General features: G+C 38.5%; 1 protein-coding gene across 1 annotated transcript in view; it reads right to left on the reverse strand.

The window, feature by feature from the left end:
- The window catches only part of ANGPT1 (angiopoietin 1), a 167,661-nt gene that overhangs the window by 84,787 nt on the left and 60,682 nt on the right, over positions 1–22,192 (reverse strand). Inside the window, exons 2-3 of the mRNA XM_075495130.1 lie at positions 5,151–5,306; positions 1,666–1,787 (exon numbers count right to left, since the gene is read on the reverse strand). Coding sequence (XP_075351245.1) covers positions 1,666–1,787; positions 5,151–5,306 — 278 coding nt within the window. The remainder of the gene's footprint in view (positions 1–1,665; positions 1,788–5,150; positions 5,307–22,192) is intronic.

Below are 22,192 nucleotides of genomic sequence, written 5' to 3' on the forward strand. Positions count from 1 at the left end.
TTGGTACAGGAAATAGAAACCTTAGTCCTAGTCAGACTTGCAGTTGTTCTTTCTAGAAGGCAGCCGGGAGTGAAGCTGTAGGGTGAAAGCACTCTCTGTCCTCCCTGCTTCAACCTGGCCATTACAGGGGCAGGAATATGAGCCTTAGGTCTCTAGAAGGGCAGCTAAGAAGGAAAATGGCTTTACCCACTGTATTGAGTGCAGGTGTCCAGGTTTGGGCAGCTTGGGGGCTGCAGGGGCGGCCTCTGTGAGGAGGGGCCGGGGCTGCCCCATGCCAGACACAGCCGGTTCCAGCCAGTTCCAGTGGGCTCCAACAGACCCATTGCAGGGCAGAGCTGAGCCTGTCAGCCAAGAAGTTTGCGCCTTGGAGAAAATATATTTAAGAAAGGGTAAAAACACCACAAGATAGTGTGAGGAGTGAGGGAACAAAGTGAGAGGAAACAATGCTGCAGACACCAAGGTCAGAGGAGGGGAGGGGGCGCTGGAGCAGAGATTCCCCTGCAGCCTGTGAGAGAGACCATGGTGGAGCAGGTATTTCCCATGGAGGACCCCACGCTGGAGCAGGTGGAGATGTCCAGAAGGAAACTGCAGCCTGTGGAGAGCCCACATTGGAGCAATCTTATCCTGAAGGACGGCAGCCTGTAGGAAAGAACTACACTGGAGAAGGTCAAGAGCATGAGGAAGGAGAGGTAAAGTGTTGTGAACTGATCACCACCCCCCTTCCTCATCCCCCTGCACTGCTCAGGGAGGGGAGGTAGAAGAGTCAGGAGTGAAGCTGAGCCTGGGAAGAAGGGGAGGTAGGGGGGAAGGGTCTTTTTGGATTTGTTTTTATTTTTCACTATCCTACATTTTTATTAATTGGCAATAAATAAGGCTGTTTTGCCCATGACAGTAACTGGTAAGTGATCTCCCTGTCTTTATCTCTACCACAAGCTTCTTCATCATATATTCTCCCTCTGTCCTATCGATGAGGGGGAGTGAGAGAGCAGCTGGGTGGGCGTCTGGCAGCCAGGCAAGGTCAACCCACCACACACGCTCTCTGAGATACTGGATTGCTAAATCCGGTGACTTCAGGTACTGAGTCCCTGTGTCACAGAAGCGCCTCTCTCACAGAGAGGTGTTTCTGTGTAGCACAGAAAGGGACAACACTGGAACTTACTCTTGACTCTCATTTCACTGCTTTAAAAGTTATGTGCTGCTAAACAGTTTTTTCTTAAATTTCAACATAAAACCCAAATGTCTATCATTCACTTATTCTTTAAATGGATCATGGCTCCAAGTATGCTATATACAATTCAGTCCAAAGGGAGAGAGAGATCCTTCTACATGTTAGATCTTTGTATCCATTAAAATTAGAACGATGAACTACTGAAGATTTTCTGTTTCTTGTGCACTGTTTCTTGTGCACTTTAAGGTAGTTGATCAACTTTCAACCAACTGAACTTTTCAAGCAACTGAAAGTTAACCAACTTTCATTTATTATACAGGAGCTAACACAGCGTAAGTTCATACCCTAGCTCTTTTAGCCATGTCATAAATATTACCTATACTTACCACTTACCATATTTGCTTCTTCCATTTCATCAGTTGCTTAGAACAAAGTATGCACAGACCACTTTGTGATGAACAGAGAAAGAGTGTAAGAGACCAACTACTCATTCCTACCTGTTTTTCTCATGAATTTTCAGGATTTCATGTGTCTGTTGTAACAGCTGCTTTTCGAGCTTGTACGTTGACAGTGAATTTTCCAGTAGCTGAATTTCAAGTCTGGATGTTTGATTTAGCACCTTAAGGATAAATTAAAAACATTGATGTTTATATTGTCCTGGTCATGTTGTTATAGCAACATAATACAACCATTTCATTCTGATTTGATGATTCATCAAAAATTGTTTCTAAATCCTTTTTTAACCTCAGCTGCTCAGCTGGTGCAAATGAGCTCAATCAAGCTACACTGATATGTACCAGCTGATATTCTGGCACCCTGTTTACTGTAGAATAATGCTAGGCCGGCAGAAAAAGGAAAGGTGACTGCCAAATAAGCTTTATTTCAATGGAAGGAACAAGAGGCATGCCTCAAACATGCGTTCCTACAAAGCATGCTTAAACCAGAAGAGTGCAAGAGTACTTGGACTGAAGTCAAAGTGTTGCATCTGCTGTTTTGTAAATAGAGCTCCTACTTTAGCTTTCCCCCGAGTTCTCTCTTTTGCAGTGTTGGCAGAAGTCTGGTGTCTGCTTATGTTATCACTACTTGCACTCTTACACAGATTTTTAAGATGAAGGCTGTGATCCTAAACATCGCTTTATGCAATTGTCTTTCACTTTAGTGGTGATCTGTATCAATAGCACAAGTTTTACTAAGTACATCAGAACAAAAGAAGCCTTTTAACTAGATGAGAGGATAGATTCAACATAAAATAGATCAAAAGTGGAAATAACAGAATGCTTTCAAGAATTAAAGCAATAATATTAATATTAACTGATTTTGTTGGTATATTGTCGTTCATTACATACAGTCTGGAGGAGTGTCTCTTCTCCCAGGTAACAAGTGATAAGACAAGAGGAAATGGCCTCAAGTTGTGCCAGGGGAGGTTTAGATTGGATATTAGGAAAAAGGTCTTCACCAAAAGGGTTGTCAAGCCTTGGAACAGGCTGCCCAGGGAAGTGGTGGAGTCACCCTCCCTGGAGGTATTGAAAAGATGTGTAGATGTGGTGCTTAGGGTCACGGTATAGTGGTGGACTTGGTAGTGTTAGGTTTACGGTTGGACTCGATGATCTTAGAGGTCTTTTCCAACCTATATGATTCTGTGATTCTGTGAGTGTGTATAAATTGTTTTTGTAGGTATGTGTGCACACAACAGCTGAGATGCAATCACTTCTGGAACTGAACACAATGCCTCTTTAATGGAACATATCAGACCTTTCTTGGAAGAGTATTTATCAGTATAATCATAGGAGTATATGGTAACATTTTCTCATGCATGCCTGATAGGAATTTGTTACAGAACATAAAGCAAAAAGAATGGCTTTCAAACTCAATCAGGTGCCTTATTTTTGTCTGAAATTGTTGACATTCACAGAGCAACTTGAGTTGTCCTTTTTTAAGGGTACAGAGGTTGAAAAAATTGGAAATGATCAGTATGCAGCTGTTATGTTGTTCAAGATGGATATATCTGGAAGTGCCAGGAGGCATCACCACAGTTTCAGAGGCACCTGGCAGAAATTGAAGGTGTATTAAGAAGTTTGGCAAGGCACAAGAAGACAGGGAAGCACCAAGAGATTTCCGAATAAGATACATCTGTGGAGCAACCTGCAAAACATCAGTAGACCTTCAGGAAGAGAAGAAAGCCTAAAGGGAATCAGTGGGATTTTGGATGGATCAGGGATTGGGAGGGGTCAGTGAGATTTTAAGGAGGTGGAGGCTCTACCTTCAGTCCTTTGGACTCCTCTTACTCTGGTATGAGTACTTCTTACTACAGGCATGAGATCCTGGCCTGCCTTTCTTCTGCTTGTATCCTACAGACCTTCACCTCTCTGCCATGCAGCTGGCTACCTCCATCACTGCCAAGAGCAGTCTGTTTTCACTTTCTTGAGCCACCTGCACCACTCTTTTCTGATTGATGGTAGAGCCAGGGACTTTCTCATACTGCTGAAAGAGGGGAGGTGGGAAATGCCCTCACTGAGCTGAAAGTCAGATCAAGTACTGCAACAAGGAAGAGCCACTCCCATTGACATTTTGAACGTCCCTTAAATGCTTCAGCAATAGGTATAGAAGGAGGAAGTCATCTGCTCCTTCATGCAGTTGCCAGTGATACCTCTGCCTTGAAGTGGTTCCTCAAAGGAAAAGTGAGACAGAGGCAATGCACATTTTGTCCCTTACCTGCTTAAAGGAGGAAAATGTGAATGAGTACTCAACACTTACACCTAGGTAGGTCTTTTGGGATACAAGAAGAGTTCCTGCACCTCCTTTTTCTTTACTGAACATATGATACTACAGTCCATAGGTCTTCACCTCTTATGTTTCCATTTAGATATTCTGTTGATATTGAATTAAAGATTTTCCCCAACATTTTCGTAAGTCAATATACTATGTTTTAGAAATTGTGTCATTTGGCATCACAACATTTATAAGTGAGTGTTGCTCTATTAACCAAGATGTAGAAAAAAAGGTGCCGGCAACTTGTGTAAGTGTAGCTGTCTTTCATAATTACTGTTGTTTCTCAGTGTACTGTAATGCAATTACATAAAAACTTGGTAACGATATTGTAAACGTGAGTAAGGACATTAGAACAGGAAATATGATCTTTCAAGAAGTCATATGCTGCTAGAACAAACCAAATAAATGCAATACTTTAACTCCCCTGTTCTAAATGAACAGTGAATGCAGTGCAGCTGGTAATATACCACATGCTACGAAGATCAAGAGGAAGTCAGCAAAAATAAGGAAAACAAATACGAATCTTAAACTGATAAAAGAATTCAAAAGGCAAAAAGTAGCACGTATCTTTGCAATAAACCCAGTATGAAATTGTACTCTGTATTATGACAGTAATACTCTTGTCACTTAAATCACAACAGTGATTTTAGTGCTAGGAATCATATGGTGATGGCTCTTTCAATTCATGTGATGTTATACAATTTTACACTAATAACAAATGCACAGTGTTTTATAAAGAAGCTGTTGCTTGTCCCTCTCTCTTCACAGTTTAAAAGCTGCAGGCATACACTACTTTTCAAAAAGCTGAAAACATCTTGCAGAAAATAAAAAAACTTTCTTGTAATAGTAAAGAAGCAAACAACAATGGAGATCAAAGACTGTTTTAGCCTGAAACTCATTATTTAGCTTGACACTTGTATCATTCACAGTTGGTAGCTGGGCTGTTTATTTGAAGTCAAATGCTAATTTAGTTTCCTGGACAGTCCTTGCCTACCTTACACACACAGAGCTAAATATACTAACTAAAAGAAATCAAAAGAAAGATACATAACAAGAGTCAGTCATCACTGCTGTTGGTACCAAGAAACAGAGTGTGTACGTTTCTTGGAGCCCCATGTAGAAATGTGTTGTGTGGTGATGCATTAGAAAAGAAAGAAGATGGGAAAAGTTCTCTGCAATTAACAGCTTTTAGAAAACCGCTCTGGGAACATACCTGGGTTTCAACATCCGTGAGTTTTCTTGTCTGTTCTGCTGTCTGACTGAGGAGGCTGGTCCCTATCTCGAGCATGGTGGCGGTGTGGTTCTGCACAGCATTCTGCTGCAGCTGCACCATCTCCGATTTCATGTTTTCCACAATGTAGTTCTCAAGCTGTAAAAGAGAAAAGGTTGTAGCTGTGGTATTTTTACCTGTTTAGGCATTCTGGTGACATAAAGGTGCATAGCTGACATTCTTGCCAAAAGGGGAAGTTTCAACATTTTCAGGGGGAGCCCAAGCCTCAGATGACCCTGTGACTGTTGGGGTAGGGACCTGACTACCTGGATAGCCCCTTCCAGTCACAGAGTCCCAATGTTTTTCCAAGTATCACGGCCTGTTGGTATGAGATGGAGCAGGCCCTGCCTGCCTCCATCTGTGTCAAGGTTGCAGTGAGCATTTGTGGTAGGGATGTCATGGCAGCTCCAAAATGAACCCCTAAGAGAACAAAGCTTACCACAGGGAAATACCAGGTCCTACTCGTACATCGTAACTTACATGTGAGTCCTATCTGGAAGAGATCCTACCATATCCTACCTCCCCTGCGTTGTTCCTATCTCACAGTCATTCAGCAATATTCTTTTTTACTGGGTTAGATCCTCCCAAAGAGTTTCACAAACTCAGCAATGAACACAGCTTAGTTTAGCTGTGGCCAAAAAATTGTAAAGAAATGGAGACACTGTCATGGCAATAAAATAAGGAAGTCGTTGACCAAAAAACATAGAAAGCTGTTTTGCTCCTCTGCTTTTGTTGTCTTGATATTGTTTGGCTTGCATCTTCAGTCTGTCGAACAGAATCTGAATTAGGACCTTCTAAATAAACTGGACACCCCAGAGAGAGGGTAATTTTTTGTTTTGGTTTTAGTTAACATAGGCAGGGTCATTCCCTTCTAGCTACCTAGGTCCTCGCCCTGCCACAACAGACATAAACCGAGGACTACTCTGCCATATGACGAGATTTGTTTCTTACTTGTACAAGCATTGTTCTGGCATCTTGCCTGATGTGCTCCATAAAGTATTAACAAAAAGAATGGTGGCCCAGAACATTGTTTTCAATACCTTTCACTAAAATCAGCTGGAGTCCAACCAATTTACACCCAGTGAAGATTTGGTCCTCAGTTTTATTTTGTGGCTGATCATGTTTTTTGTGGTTAGCTGACTCCAGACTTAAGCAACCACTGTTTTACCTAATAATTTTAATCACATTGGGCCTGCTTCTGCACCAGTAAGCATGTGAGAGGTAAGCTGCACTACTAAATAGTAAGAACCAGATGGAGTTGATTTAAAGACTGAAGAAAGGAGCAGGAGTCAGATATACAGTGTGATTAATAAGAAGGGCTGCTTTCATCTTATCTATAAGCATTCCTGTGCTTAGGGGTAGCTACTGTTAGATGTTCTGATGAGCCACATCAACTGAGCTCACAAAAGATTTATTACAAATTTGATCATTTACATGCACCTCCTACTAGTTTTAAAAACATTTTTACAGAGCAAGAACACTGCCACAATGTAAAATATTTTCTGCATAAGACAGTTGTTGGTGGTTTGTTTAATTTTTTGTTTGTTTACCTCAGTTTGGAGAAGCACTTAACACCCATGATGGTCAAAAACAAAGTGGATGTCCTACAGTTTCAGACAAGAAAAACATTTGCTTGAATTGCCAGGTAACCACTCTGGGCTGGAAACCTGCAGAGTGTTTTAAGTGGTGGGGAAAATTTATTGTTGAATACTCTGATAAGTATTCAAGTGAGATTTAACAGCCAAGGAAAACTGTGTATTGCAAAACAATGTCTGCAGTGGATGTCATCATTTTCCATTCCCAGTGTAAGTTTACTCTGTTTTAGTTTATTACTGTGAGATAAATATTACCGATACTAAGCTAGTTCAAGGGAGATTTTACAGATCCATCACATTTCTACACCATGCTTTCATGTTCGGAAGTATTTTGCCTGTATATCTCTTTCACATCAGATAATGTATTTTTAGCCACCCTTTGCTTCTTGCTGTTTTCTAACCAGTACTGGTTTTTTTCCAAACTATCCCTTGGTTGCAAATAATCCCTATGAAAGAACCCCACAAACTGGGTGGTTATGCTTCTCCGTATTCTGGTCCAGATACTGAAACACCTGAACAAGAAGTTCACATCTCTCCCACAGCTTTCACTTCCTAAAGAAACACAGGGCTCTCAGGTACAATGGTACAGCCCATGATGGGGTACCAACACATACATTTCCTCACATTCAGTGTTTTTTGTTTCCAGATAGGACTATAGCATGTCTGTGGTGTGGCTGTACAGTGCTTGATTTGTTAGTCCTCAGCTTTCTGAAACTGCCTTGCTGTACATGGGGCATGTGGTGCATGTGTGTAATGGATGTCTGGGAAAACCCATGCAAAAATATGGTGGCTACGCTTATTACACATCAGAAAGCAGAAGTTAGATCTTTTCACACATCAATAAAAAGAAACACAGATAGGCATATAAATATAAAAAGTCAAAAAGACATTTCTAACCAATTTTTTTCCTGTTATTTTACTCACATTACAGAAAGGATTGTGGTTGAAAGATCTAACTGCATCTGTGTGGAGCTACAGCAGGTTTTGACAAGCAAGAACACAGGCATAGATCGAGGCATATTGGATAACTTGTACTTTTAATTATTGTAGCCTAACAACACACTCCCCATGGTATCCAGTTTTGGGCAATTGCCCTTGGTTACTGACCCCTAAAACAACCTCTGGTTGAATCTGAGAGTGACTCATTATAATAACAAAGCTGACTTTCCTGTTTCAGAATTACTCATTAAATGCTTTTGTAAATATTTGGTGTTCAGTGTGCTGCCACAATAGTTTCTGTGAGCACATCTCAGGAGTATCAGGAGCTATTCACTCAGGCAAAGGAGGGTAGAACAAGGACTGAAATAATGTGTAGGTTCTGTTACATTAATTCCCCTTCCTTCCTTCAGCCACTTCTTTTAGTTTGCTCAGTAGATTTATTGGTTGCAATACTGGCCCTGCTAAAATCAATGGCAAAATTCCCATTGACTTCAATAGGCCAAGATTTCACTTATTTTTATAGCAGGAAACCAACGTTTACCAGGTTCATTATGGGCAAGCACTGAGTTTTATCTAAAGCCTTCCCTTCTTTGGAGGCTTTGTATTAAGTGTACTGAACCTTAGACTGAGCTTTCTTTGTGGTTAGTTAAGAGGAATAGCATCTATTTAACAAGTGATAAAAGGATCCTTGCAGGGTGGCCTCACAGAAAATGTGACACGCAGAAACCTATTCACAGAAGCAAATTCAAGAACATTTAGGGTTTAAAGTCATTTTTTAGAACCCCTTCATCCTATAATTAAGTTAAATTCAATTTGTCCAGAGATTCTGCATTAAGCAGTAAATATATAATGCATGACGAAATACTCTTTTCAGGTGAATCTACTTCTTACATTTGAATTTTCATATCCTTATATTACTGTTTCTTCTTGTTTCAGTTGCTTTTTGTTGCAAAAGTGAAACTGAATTCTTTTCTGCATTCTTTTTCCCCCATTCCACCCCTTCCACTATGTGACTTTCTGTAATGCATTGATGTCCCTGTTATTAATTCGGCTGCATCTGCTTTCAGTAAGACTCATTACATTGCACAGGAGTTTTTAGCAATGCAGAATTACTGGTGGGATGCATAATAATGTTATAACATTCTCAGAAATAAAACTGTCAGAAGGTTCAGTGTTATTGTTTAATAAACATTCCAGAGCATTATGCATTAAAAGTATCTAGCTTTTTCTGGACAATATTTATTGAATAATCTTCATAGAAACCACTTGAACACTAATAGAACTATTAAAATGGAAACTGTAACTTAGGGCCTAAGTAAATGATAATGGTTTGTGGCAGATGGCTTATAAATAAAATAAGAGCTTTTTCTTTTACTTTGATCAAGTAACGTTGGTCCCATGTAATTATATGGTAAGGACTGCTATGATATCCAGATGACATTAGGTTTTCATACAGTGCCTTAGAACAAGAATGTAAGTTAAAGTAACAATAGACTGCTCTCCCTCTCCTACCATTAACTATATATTGCACATATTTGGAATAATAGAAAGACAATGCACCAGTGATATTTTGTAAGAGCTGTTTTGTCTTGTCTTGCTTTGCATACCTGAAGATGTACTAGTAATACTGTACCACAACAACCAATGAAAGTTTTTTTCTTCTTTCTTTATTTTCCTGTCTGAGGGAGGGTCATACCTCCCTACACTGACAAACTGCCTCGGGGAGTCAGATATAAAAGTGGCATTTGATGTAATTTGTATTTTATAAATACACAAACAGCCTTAGTGGGAATAAGTTGGAAGAAGCCAAAATATATAGAATACCATATAATTTCTTTGACTTTTGCAGAAGCCGAAGGGGTTAGGAGGGAGTTTATCACCAACAAAAGTGATTTTATTTGTGTATTGAAAAGGCCAACATTACATGCATTTAAAAAAATAGCACCTTCTCCAAATTATTTGTCAATGAGAAAAGATTGATAAAACAACAAATTTACAATGATGCAGCCTTCTCCTATTACAGATTCTAGGAGTAGAGACCAACCAGAATACATCCTTCCACTAGTTCTGACTGTATGTGATCAGTGGGAATCACGGGAAATGAGCATGGATGGCACATAAAGGCAATAACTAATGCTCAAATCTTTACATGCTAATCTGCATTTGATTTGGAACAACCTTACCTGGGCTTTAAGCATGTAAGGGACGTGTACATCAGCCAGAAAAAAATTGTAGATATACTATCAAATAGACAATGAAAATGACCACTTTTCCAAATCTATCCTCAGTTAGACTTAGTAGGATTGCAATATAGTTTGCACCAAAAGAGACAAGGAGTGATCTATTTGAGGAAGAAACTTCCTCAGATCCTGGGTAACTGGTTATCTACATTAAGATGATACAGGATGTATACTGATAATTTCAGTGAATTTATGAAAACAACCATTGCTGAGCTAAAGTGAAAGCTTTAAATGACTGGTACACAAACTAGACTCACAGAAAGGCCTGTTGGGGTATGTAGTATATGAAGCTTTCACAAAGAAATCATTGGTTATGAAATATACATAAATATTTGTGGGTTTCAATTCTAAAAGGAACCAGAAAAGTAGTCCAACAACTCTATCCATAGCCAAACAAACATTTTTGAGGAAAGCTGGCTATAGAAATTCTGTTTTATCTGTTGTTTTTTTTTAATACAGTATACCCAGACTTCTAACCTTAAGGCAGCAAGAAAATAAGCCTGTTAGTTTTTCAGTTGCCCCTTAATGATAGTAATCATTTGCATAATACTTGTGCAATCCATTATGTTGTACTTGTTTCCGCAGTTCCATAGACTTCTGTAATATTGCAACTCATCATTTTGATTTCTTACATAGATATTTTTTATATCTTAACCCTAAACCACAATATTTTGGTTTTCCAAATTCTATTCCTGACAGAGAAACAAGCAATGACTTGCAGAGTGTGTATATCCTCCTAAACTACCTCACGCTGAAATGAATGTATGCATTTCTGAACTGAAACATTCGGTTATTTTTTCCAAACCAAATGTTGCAAACACATCGAGGATACTTTTCCTTAAATCCTTGAATCCTTGAATGCCTGAATCTTTGGCATTTCATATGTTTACTACCTGGCTATAAAGCGTAATTAATAGACACAATTAAATTGCCCTCAGGAAAAAATGATGGTTGATTATAGAATCATAGAATCATAGAATCATAGAATCATTTAGGTTGGAAAAGACCTTTAAGATCATCACGTCCAACCATTAACCTAACACTACCAAGTCCACCACTAACCCATGACCCTAAGCACCACATCTACACATCTTTTCAATACCTCCAGGGAGGGTGACTCCACCACTTCCCTGGGCAGCCTGTTCCAAGGCTTGACAACCCTTTCGGTGAAGACCTTTTTCCTAATATCCAATCTAAACCTCCCCTGGCACAACTTGAGGCCATTTCTTCTTGTCCTATCGCTTGTTACTTGGGAGAAGAGACCAACACCCACCTCGCCCCAACCTCCTTTCAGGTAGTTGTAGAGAGCAATGAGGTCTCCCCTGAGCCTCTTTTTCTCCTGGCTAAACAACCCCAGTTCCCTCAGCGACTCCTCATAAGACTTGTGCTCTAGACCCTTCACCAGCTTTGTTGCCAAGCTTCAATTATGTATGTTTAATTTATAGCCTGCATAAGATATATATATATATAAACTGTGAACATGTCCTCATATGTATGGAGACTCACAGATACAAATAACCTCTACTTGTTTCTCTAGCATGTGACTAGTGAAACCACAGCTGCGTTCTCAGCACACAGCAGCCAAACGCTGTTTGCTTCAGCCCCAGCTAACTGATACTGAGATTTCTAATCCAGGTGACTTCCCATCTACTAATGACACTTGACCTCATGGTGGTTGAGCTTGGCTTTATAGCAACCTTCAGTTAAATAAAAGTTTACTGTGAATACAGAAGAATCTTTTTGCTAGTTAAAAAAAAAAAACAAACCACATTTTCCTCTTCAGATGAACAAACAGATGACCAGACATCTTTTTGTCAGAAGAAATCAGGGATAACAGATGTACAAGATGATTATTCCAAAACACATGAAGTAATATTTCTGCTGCATTCAGCATCAGTAAAGTGTCTGCAGGAGTTTTGTCTCCAGTTCTGAATGTTGCAATTCAAGAAAGAAGTACATTATTTTGGGAGAGTGTACGGAAGACAAAAAAGGGTCATAAATCTAGAAAATCGAAAGATTTAGGAAAGTTTAGCTTAACAAGAAGGCTAACGAGAAAATAACTGACTAGAAGGACATAAAACTGCAAAGAGAATAATCTGCTTTCCACATCCATGAAGCTGCAGTAAGTGAAGTTTAACTTTTACATATTAGGGGGAAAGTTTTCTAACAGTACAGGTAATAAAATACTGATAGGGATTCTGTGGGAAAACTGTGAAAACTCCACCACTGGGGGTCTTAAAAGAATACTTTAGGTAAAGGTCAGGCAGATTATATAGTATTTTTATGGTTCCTTCTAGTTCTATTTTTTCATTCCTCTCAGGTTTTTTATTACTTTACTTCAGACCTAAGCTCACAGACTCAATATTTGGAATCAAACTCTATAGTAAAATCGCCATTGGACTGAGAAGACATTTGGAAAACTCATCTCCTAATGAAACTTTTAGAAGGAAGTCAATAAAAGAGTCTCATGAATTAAAGACACAACAAATTAAAAAAAAACCCAACACACAAAATGTTACAAATAAGAGGAACTGTTCTGTATAGAACAATTCAGCAAAATGAGTAAAGTCACTGAGGATGTTTGAATGTATGAATACACCTCAGTAAGGACGCCGTCTGCAGAACCATCTGAGAAACTATTGTGTGAACCAGCTCTGCAACTATAAAATAACAGCACTGTATTGTACTCAAGTTACTTCTACTAGGCTGCTTTAGAAACTACAGTCTCTGAAAATCAATCAATTTGTGGATACTTGAGCTTGTGTCAGTGGTAGCTTGGCATCTCTGTACCATGTTATGTTACGCAGTAAAGTACATAAAATGTAATAGGTAATAATAGATAATGATGGTGGAAGAATACACTGTATGGCATCTCACTGGAATTTTGGGAAACTGGAAGCAAAAGTATTTTTATTAAGCGTTGTACTTTCATATGAATAGAAATAGTTCTTGCTACACCAGTCAAGACAAGATATGGGGAACACAGAGTTCTTTGTTTCAAGATACCAGAACACTTCCCCAGTTAGGTTTACCCATAGCATAATATTCAATATATGGGTAATTTATGGGAGCAAGAAGGCTGAGTTTCACTCCCTCACGAAGTATCTGGCATATCAAAGACAGCGTATTGACTTAGGCCAAGTATTGATTGTACTGACCTGATAATTCAATCTGAACTTTCTACTAAGGCATCTTCAAGAAATGTTTCCAATTTGTTTTCAAAGTTTTATATCACTCTAAAAGCTTTCCCACTTCTAGACTAAAACCCAAAAATCTGTATAAATGAAATTTAGTTGGTGTTTCAAATGTAATTAATTACAGTTATTACAAAAGCATACAAAACACTCTAAGAGTCAATTTCAATTACTTTTTAATGAATATTAGATCTCTCTCCGTTTTTTAACCTTAAGGCTTAATAAAGTCAATAAGCAGCATAACTGAGAATCATATCAAATGTGATTAAATGGTCCCATAAGGAAGCTACTTATAACAAGTAAATCAGAACAATATGTTCCTATTTTCTACTGATTAGTAATATTTCTGGTTCAAAGAATTATCCAGTTTAATGTTAACCTTTACAAATTTTATTACAGTGTCAACTGTATTTTTCTTTCTTGATCTAACTTTCCAAACAACTTAATTCTATAAACTAAATTCATTTATGATTATACAGTTGACTGCAAATGTGAACTATCCTCAATATACACTGAAGGGGAAGGCATAATTGCAGAAAAGGCAACATCTGCAATCTTACCCTAAACAAATTAACATCTGGGGGGATTTTTAAAAAAATATTTTTCTATTAAAGTGTGGAACTAATTAATTTTCTTTGGCAAAGATGCTTTTGCTGAGGAGTACTTTTCAGAATGACTAATTTTGTAACAACTTCTGTGTAGAAGAATATTTAGACACCTTATGGCTCATTCCTGAAGATGGACATACGATTTATAATCCAAATTAGTTCCACTGGAATATCTTCTCACTATGTTACATACGGTTCTTGAAAAATGTAATCTTAAACAGCATAAAAAGTTCTGGTTGTTATATTGCACTGCCAGCTTATAGCTAAACTTTTGGTGAACCTGGGAAGCTGTAGTATAGTTTGGAATCTATATATAACTTTTTATTTGTGTTATAGGAGGCAGTATAATGTTTTAACACTGTATTACTTAATCTATTTTTAATTCTGCTTCGTTTCTTACATTCATCACTATGACATATGAGCGTATTGTTGGTATTATATGTATGAAAACACTTTTCCAAGAAAAGTTGTGAAATTAAGACTCAACTGCATTACGTTCTAGTCTTTGCACAAGGTTTTTCTTTCTGTGGTGCCTTATATAAAAATCACAGAAGGGGAATCTCTTTATTCACTGCCATGAGCTCTGCCTTCATCTCTTAGGTTCTCTATCTTAGGTCCTCTCTGATGAAGAAATCACAAATCCTTTTTATTACCATTTTTTCTGTCTTTCCTGTGTAGGTTGTGACTTCATTGGAGATTACCCTCTGCCTTTCATCAGCGCCTGATACAAAGTCTCAAAGTCAGCTGAAGACCCAGGACATTATATTATGATGATGACTGCCAATAATCTACAGTCTTAATCGGGATCTTTTTTGAAAGCATAAATGCGAAGTTTAGATGCACTGAAACCACTGAAAGTACTGCAATTTCAATACACATGGGGCTGCAAGAATGCAAGAGGATCCCCTGGGCCATCAAACCCCTTCCTCACTGTTCCAGGCAACTACTTATTCTTACCTTTAACCCAGAAGGATCCACAAAACATCCACTCCCTGCATCCCACCAGTCTTAAACCACCATGGAACTCATGATCGCTGCACTATGCATTCACATGCTCCATGTGTGTGCTTCTATCATAGATAACCTAGTGGTGAGGAAAACTGAAAGTGATCGCATATCATTTGCTAAGTGACAGGGAATAATTCAAGCTTCCTAAAGTTTCAGCATTACCAGAAATGTAAATCTTATTGTGTAGTCCCTGTCTGTGATGCCTATGATGTTTCATAGGCACCTGGGAAGGACTGAACCATGGTAGGGTTTTGCCTTGTCCAAAAACAGATGAAGTGTGGGGCCAGTGATCTTTGTGGCCATGATTAGTGTTCATGTGGCTAGCTTTACCTCAAAACACAGGGAAAAATAGAAGCAGAACATATCTGGAGTGGTAGTGTGGTTCGTGGTCTGCTCGATGGCAGACCATGCTGCTACCAACTTCTGACTCTCAGTGAAGCCTTTGACAAGCTAGAGCGCCTGAGCAGCCAAGATGCTTGTAAGCGGATGAGATCCCTCACCTGATCATGCCTTATTTAGTGAAAAATGCTTAAAAGAATCCTATCTATGCTACACAGAATGAGAATATTTTAATCAAGAGCCCCATTCTTTTCTCCTCCTTTCCCTTGTCTAATAATGGCAAATATTATTTTGTTTTGCTTTATGTCTTGTGTTCAGCATTTGGCTTCAACACTGTGATTCCAGTTTATGTTGAAGACTGATGTTCTTGTCCATTGATACCTAATACACCAAAGAGCAAAGCCTCTATGTGCTGTAAAATCCATTCCCCCGCAGAACCCAGGGAGGTAGAGGCCTGAAATCTGCTGAACTACTTCAGACTATCAGCAATTAATAACTAGACAAGAGTTGATATATTCTTACACACAGTATTTATGTGCATAGATTTACATGAGTGTATACATAATAACTCCCTTAAATTATGGGTTATAAATGTAGGTAGACAGCAATATTCATTTGTGTCCTATAAAGTTTGGCTATATTTATGGTTCTTAACTTTTATTACAATAATCTGAGCACAAGCGGTTTAACGATAGATATTTTGGATACATGAAAATGTTGACCTTAGTTTTACTACAGACATTAAAAAATGATATGGATACATCTTTGCTGGAATCACTTTATAATTTTAAGGCACAGATAAATGAAATTTCCAGAAATTTAGCAGTAAACTAAGAACTTCAGTTTCCCACAGCAATATAAAAAAGTTAACTACTAGTACAAACTCTAACACCTTTTCTTTCCATTCTTGAAATTCTGTATATACCCATTAATCTGTAAGCGCCTCCAGATATACCTATAATTCTCAGCATTATAATGAATGCATAACTCTGCATACTGAGGAGGTGGTCCTACCAAAATATGTGCAGCCCCAGAAAATTTAGTTTCTTCTTGTGCTGATGGAACTGATTGCTTGAATACATGTCGAACAGTGAATTAAAATACCTAAATAAATTGTTGCCAAATATTCCCTTCCAATAATTATTAAAATGAGAAACATGCATAAAAATCTCATATTGAAACTGTCATGTGTTCAATATACATGTATATATATTTACATATGCACATACATGTATGTGTATATAAAATAAGGATGAGTTCATTCCACTAAATATATTATAAAAATCCTGTTTTAGAAGCAGCAGTGGAAAGATCTGAAGTTCACTAAACCATATGATAAAATATCAGGTACTCAAATTAGCTTGCAGAAAAGACTATGAAACTTAGTAAGACAAAAGTGCCTTGGTTTATCTGAAATGGCATAGTTCAAGATATATATCCTTTTATGGCTTCAATAATTCTATAGAAAGATAAGACCTTTTTTATAGGAAAGATGAGAGCAGCCAAAGCATACAAAGACAATTCTAGTCCCTCTTTTCATTAAATTCCTCTGGGGATTTTGAAAGGGAGCAGTCACAGGTTTCCTTTAAGTAAATGTGTGCTAATACAATCTCCTTCATCCCCAGTTGTTGGAGTGAGATTCAGGATATGATTATGGGGATCAATTCCTTGCCCCAGTTTACTTCTCGAATGCTACAGCCTCTAAGTGAGAAATGTAAAACTGCAGGTTTCTCTAGAGAGCTCATATACTGGGAATAAGTATTGTAATTTCCATTAGCTGCTAAAGGAGTAACCGTACTAGAGTTGCAATGATGAAGAGTAGAATCAGGTTGTTCTGTACTTAACACTGAGGACAAACTCAGTAGTAGCAACAAGAAAATTGGGTTGAAAATCTCTTCTTTTACTCTAATTCTGTAGAATAAAAACTCATCCAAACATGTTTAAATTTAGGGAAAATATGAAAATTTAAATCTTTTGGAAATATTCCTGCACTTAAGTCACTGTAAAGAGGAGACAAGTTAAAAGGAATGCTGGAAGAGTGTCCCTCCTAAAGCCTTGCTTTAGGAGCAGCATTTTTCCCCTGTTTTTTTTCCAGGACCTGGCAAGCATATTCCCTCCTACTTCAGTTTATCATAATCACAGCTCTTCCTGGAAGTCAATGTTATTGCGAGGCATTCCTTTATAACTCATGAAATCATGAGCTAAAGTGGGGAAGTTTTCAGCCTGCAATTTCGTATCTGCTAACTCATTGTCTGTAGTTTCTCCCTCTCTGGCTGATGCACAGTTCCTATTGCTGTTGTTAACAAAGATAGGACAAATAAATTCATAGATTAACAACTGCTTATGTATGTACATAAGCACACAGACAGAACAACAGATGTAGCAAATGATAGACAAAGGAAGAGAGGTATATATTAGAAATGGATTGCTAGACAAAAAGGCAGTTTGTATGCAGTAATTTGAAAATATATCTGGTTTTACAAAGGAAAACAGAAGCCACCAGGCATGTATTCGCCAATGTTATGCTTAATAACCAAGTTAAAAACAATTAGACGTGAATGGTTTAAGATTCATGCATGCTCAATACAGATTCAAAGAATTACACTAAAAGTGAAGTGGAATGGTTTTAATTAATTTTTAATAGTAAGAAACTGTTTGGATGTATCCTTTGGACGATCTAAATAGGAATATCTTCCCAGTGATCAGTGAACTAAGCTCGCAGGCATACTGGTACCCGTGGCTGCTCCCACGGTCCCAGCGAGGCAGCTGGGTGGCTGTCAGACTCCCTCTCTCACTAAGTTGCTACTTCTGTTTGCAAATTTCCACACAGTGTCCCTGTGCCCGAAGTGATAACGATCACAGTCATTTCCGATTTGTAATCCAGGAACATGTACTGGCCCTTGCCCTGACGGAGCTTCACAGTTCACAAATATAAAGTGACAGTCCTTTTGGCATGATTGATGTAGTGAAAACACAGAGCAATGAGTCAAAGATGAGACACACCAGTTATTTCAAGTCTGTCCTTCACTCAGATCTTGTGAATTCTTAGCATTTATCATAGGTTTTGCTTTCTTGATCTTCCTTCTACTATACTTTTAATTTTACAATAAATCCCAAGTAGGTCATGTATAACAATAAGACTAATGTTTTCTTGCCAAGTAAAACCACATTCAGAAGGGTGGTTTTGTAATAACTCAGAAGCATTTACAATGTAATCAAAAATACATTGAATAAACCAACATATCAAAATAACAGGACTATTAAATAAAAGGAAAGTATCCCAGGCCTTTAAAACATGCTGTAACTCTTCAGAATCAGAGATGACCAGGGCTCAAAATCAAATACAGATATTCCTAAACTTTTGAGTATTCAGATTCAGGATTTTAATTCAATCTCATTTTCATAATGATAGCCATGTGGTATTGTTCTTTTCCCTCAGGGGTAACGAAAAATATCTGTTGTACTGACTTTGTAGTTGCTGTACATAAATGCAGACTTTCAGGTCATTAGTTTAACCACATGTGCAGAACATATAGGAATTAAGATAACATTTCTCATGACTACAGCTATTCAATCGAATGAAGAATTGACATCAATAATGCTCATATCTATCACACTTTGTACCATAATAATAGAGAACAAAGTGTTCATGAATCTTTAGGAAAGTTTGGCTGCTGTTTTGCTGAGATGTAGGTCGCAATCGCATTAATAGTTATATATTCTGCCCATTAGCTGGCAATAACATTCATGCCCTGTAATCAGAACATTATAGTATGGCAATTTCTTCAACACTGAAAACAGATGAAAAATCTTGTCAGGCACTAAAAGAATGCTGTGACTGTGACTCTAATCATACTCATACCTGTTGCTCCCAGAGGACCCAAGGAAACTGTATCAGTTGCTGCAAAGTACATCTGAACCCCACACCCACCTGCAAACCCCTGTGCCCAGAGCACAGAAAACCTAAATATAAGCCATGCAAAAGTCAGGAATAAATGTTCCGGGATAGGTGTTCTCTTTTTCAGGACACAGGTTTTCCATCCCTGGTATTGATGCTGATGGAAACAGCGTTAACTCTATGCCATGCCTGAAGGTCTGATCAGTCTCGGGGGGAGACCAGAGTACTAGAGCGAACAGAGCAATACAGGAGACCTGGGGGGTAACAGGCCAGGAAACCCCTGATTCCCTACTGCATCCCTGTCTCATCTGGATCCAATTCTTTCCATTCAGGTAATGCTGTGGTTTCATTTCCATGAGGTCAAAAAATGTGGGGTTAGAACACATACAGATTTATCTGTGGAAAAAAAATCATATGATCCTCTACTGTGATGACACAGGAAGGTTAGATAAAGTCTGGAATCCTGACATATTAAAGTCAGTGGAGGTTTTGCAGCTAACCTCAATTTGGCCAGGTTTTCACCCCTGAGACTTCACTTTTCTTTTTGACTTTCAGCTCCAGAACAGGTAAAAATATCTTTCCAAAGCCAACAGGAATGTTATTATTTTAATATCAATTAGCTGTCTGCAATTCTAATCTGCTCTGAAACCAAACATTGGGGTTTGTCATCTTACTGTAAACCTATTAACATGCTATCAAAGATTATTTTCTTGTGAAAAGTATGCTGCTAACATTAGTGCAAGCGTGCACATGGGGATTATTAACCATTATTACATTTGGACTAAACTGCTAGCTTCTAGACATGAAAAGAAAGCTAAAACACAAGTGCTTCTGTTCCACTTGAAATAAATTACCATGCTACCACAAATTCCCAGCAGGAAAAGAGAAGGGGAGATGTAAAGTTCTGCACAATGTGTAGAATGTTTAATGGATTTCTGTGTGATAACAGTGGAAGTAGTGGCACTGTTCATTTTGTCAGTGTGATGACAAAGAAGCAGGAAAACAGGACTTCATTCCTTTCTTTGCAAGTGGACTGCAAGACCATCACAAAGGTGTTTTCTTTAGAAGGAAGAATACAGGAAGGATTATGTAAAATGAGCAAAAGCTGCAGAGTTCCAGTTGAGAACTGAACTTCCTGAGAGGTCAGGGTGTTGGAAGTTTGTTTGAAGCTTATCTTTTTGTCTCTCTACAGTTCCAGTAGCAGATCTTTCACAGCTGGGCAGCAGCAATAGCTCTGCTTTCACGGCACCCCAAAGGAGCGGACATTTCAAGCAGACCTGCAGTGCACTGCTGCCACATGAGAGAAGGTCATGGCATGAAAGCATCTTCCTCATCATCGTCCACAAACCTGTGGCATGTGGGACTAGAGGCTCAGCTGGAATACTTCAATAGCTTGGCTGATCTGAACAACTTTTCCAGGTAGGACTTCTTCTACTTGCCAAAGAAAACTAGATAACAAATCTCAAACATATTACAAAACTCTGCTTTAGTTGAAGGTTCCTTATCTGAACTGACAGCTGAGTGTTTAGAAAACAAGATTCTCCCTCCTCTCTTTCATGTTCTTGTAAACATCTTGTGTTAGTCTCGGTTACTGCAAGATTCCCTTTTATCTGGGATGGTTGCACAGCTTTTCACTGACTTGCGGGCAAACCAGCCTGCTTTCACGAGTGAAAGCAGATTTTTGCAAGAAGTAGAAAGAAATTCCTCTAGCTGTACTACCAAAATTCCCTACAGATTTCTTTTTGGACATTACAAAAATGTAAGAGAGAAAAGTAGTCTAGCTTTTTTCCCTTGTCCCAGCTCCCAGAAACTCAGTGCAGATCAGGGATTCACCCAGCCCTACTTGAATGCAATACATTCATAATCCTGCTTCTATTTTTGTTAGGCAGAAGGGATATGGACTCTGGATCACTGGTGGTTGGAGCTGATTATTCTTGAGATATCTCAATACAAAGGTTTAGTCTATTCCCCACTTTCCTGGTGGTGACAGTGTACTCGTGTATGTGAGAGTCGATTCTGTAATATGTAAGAAGTAGCTTCCGTTCCCATCCTGCCAGAAAAGATTGTGTTCAACAGATGAGTCAGTGAATTTATCAGCTAAAAAGGAAGCTGACACCGATAACTCATCTGCTGCTAAAATTAAGAGTGTGAGTCCCTGTTTAATAGGCACAACTATAAAAGACATTGAAACACAGGGAGCAGCTAAAAAACAAGTGATGTGTGAGCTTATGGCTTCCTGGCTTCCGTGAACTTTCCACAAGGCTGCTAGCTTGTCTGACAAGAAGTCTCTGATACACCTGTGAAATAATAAACTAAAACATGGGCTGTCCCAGTAATTTTCCTTCATGTGGCAGCTCTGATTTCCTTTTGTAAATGTAAGGTAAACACTACCTTTCTGAAGGTAAGCCCTGTGTGAACTACCAAAATCACAAAGCTGCAATTATATGTCACGTAAGTGTTGACAGAAAAAAGGTTTCCTACCATTTGTTTGTTCTCCAGTGCTGCTTTGTATTGGTTAGTAAATAAATACCCTCATAAACATGAATGGAGCTTTTCTGTGTATCATTCAAACATGATACCAACCCGATTTCCCTCTTGTTACCAAGATGCTTCAGACAAACAATTAGTGACATTTAAAAGAACGAAGTGACCAGTCACAAATGCAAAGAACGGCTCAGTGGTGGATGTGTTTCATCACTATGTTTAAGAAAGGCAGAGGGTCTTGGCACAGACCACGCTGTAGATCAGCTGAACCAGCACAAAGAAGAATGTTCGAATCCTTTACTGCAATGGATCTTCATAATCCCCGTCTTTTAACACATGGTTCACAAAGCCAAAGTGGTAAGAAGATTTTTTAATATAAACTGGCTTTCCAAGTCCTGAAATGTTAATCAGATTGGTATTTCATTTTATTTCTTTTATACTTAAAGCCTGCTCTACTCTTGCATGAACTGTAAAGCTTTTATTGACAAGAGTGAGATGAATGCTAAAACCAAAATATACAGTATATAATTAGCTCTGGTGGACTTAATAGTTAGAGAGATATACTTTAGGAAATAATCCTGAATTTTCAAGGAAGGAAATAGATGATTGAATAGTTTTATTCAATCTGTAATTCCTAGGATACTGTGAATAGCTGCCCTTTAGTACGTCAGCAAAATGAT

Source organism: Mycteria americana, chromosome 2, assembly GCF_035582795.1.
Source record: "Mycteria americana isolate JAX WOST 10 ecotype Jacksonville Zoo and Gardens chromosome 2, USCA_MyAme_1.0, whole genome shotgun sequence".
Lineage (NCBI taxonomy): Eukaryota > Metazoa > Chordata > Aves > Ciconiiformes > Ciconiidae > Mycteria > Mycteria americana.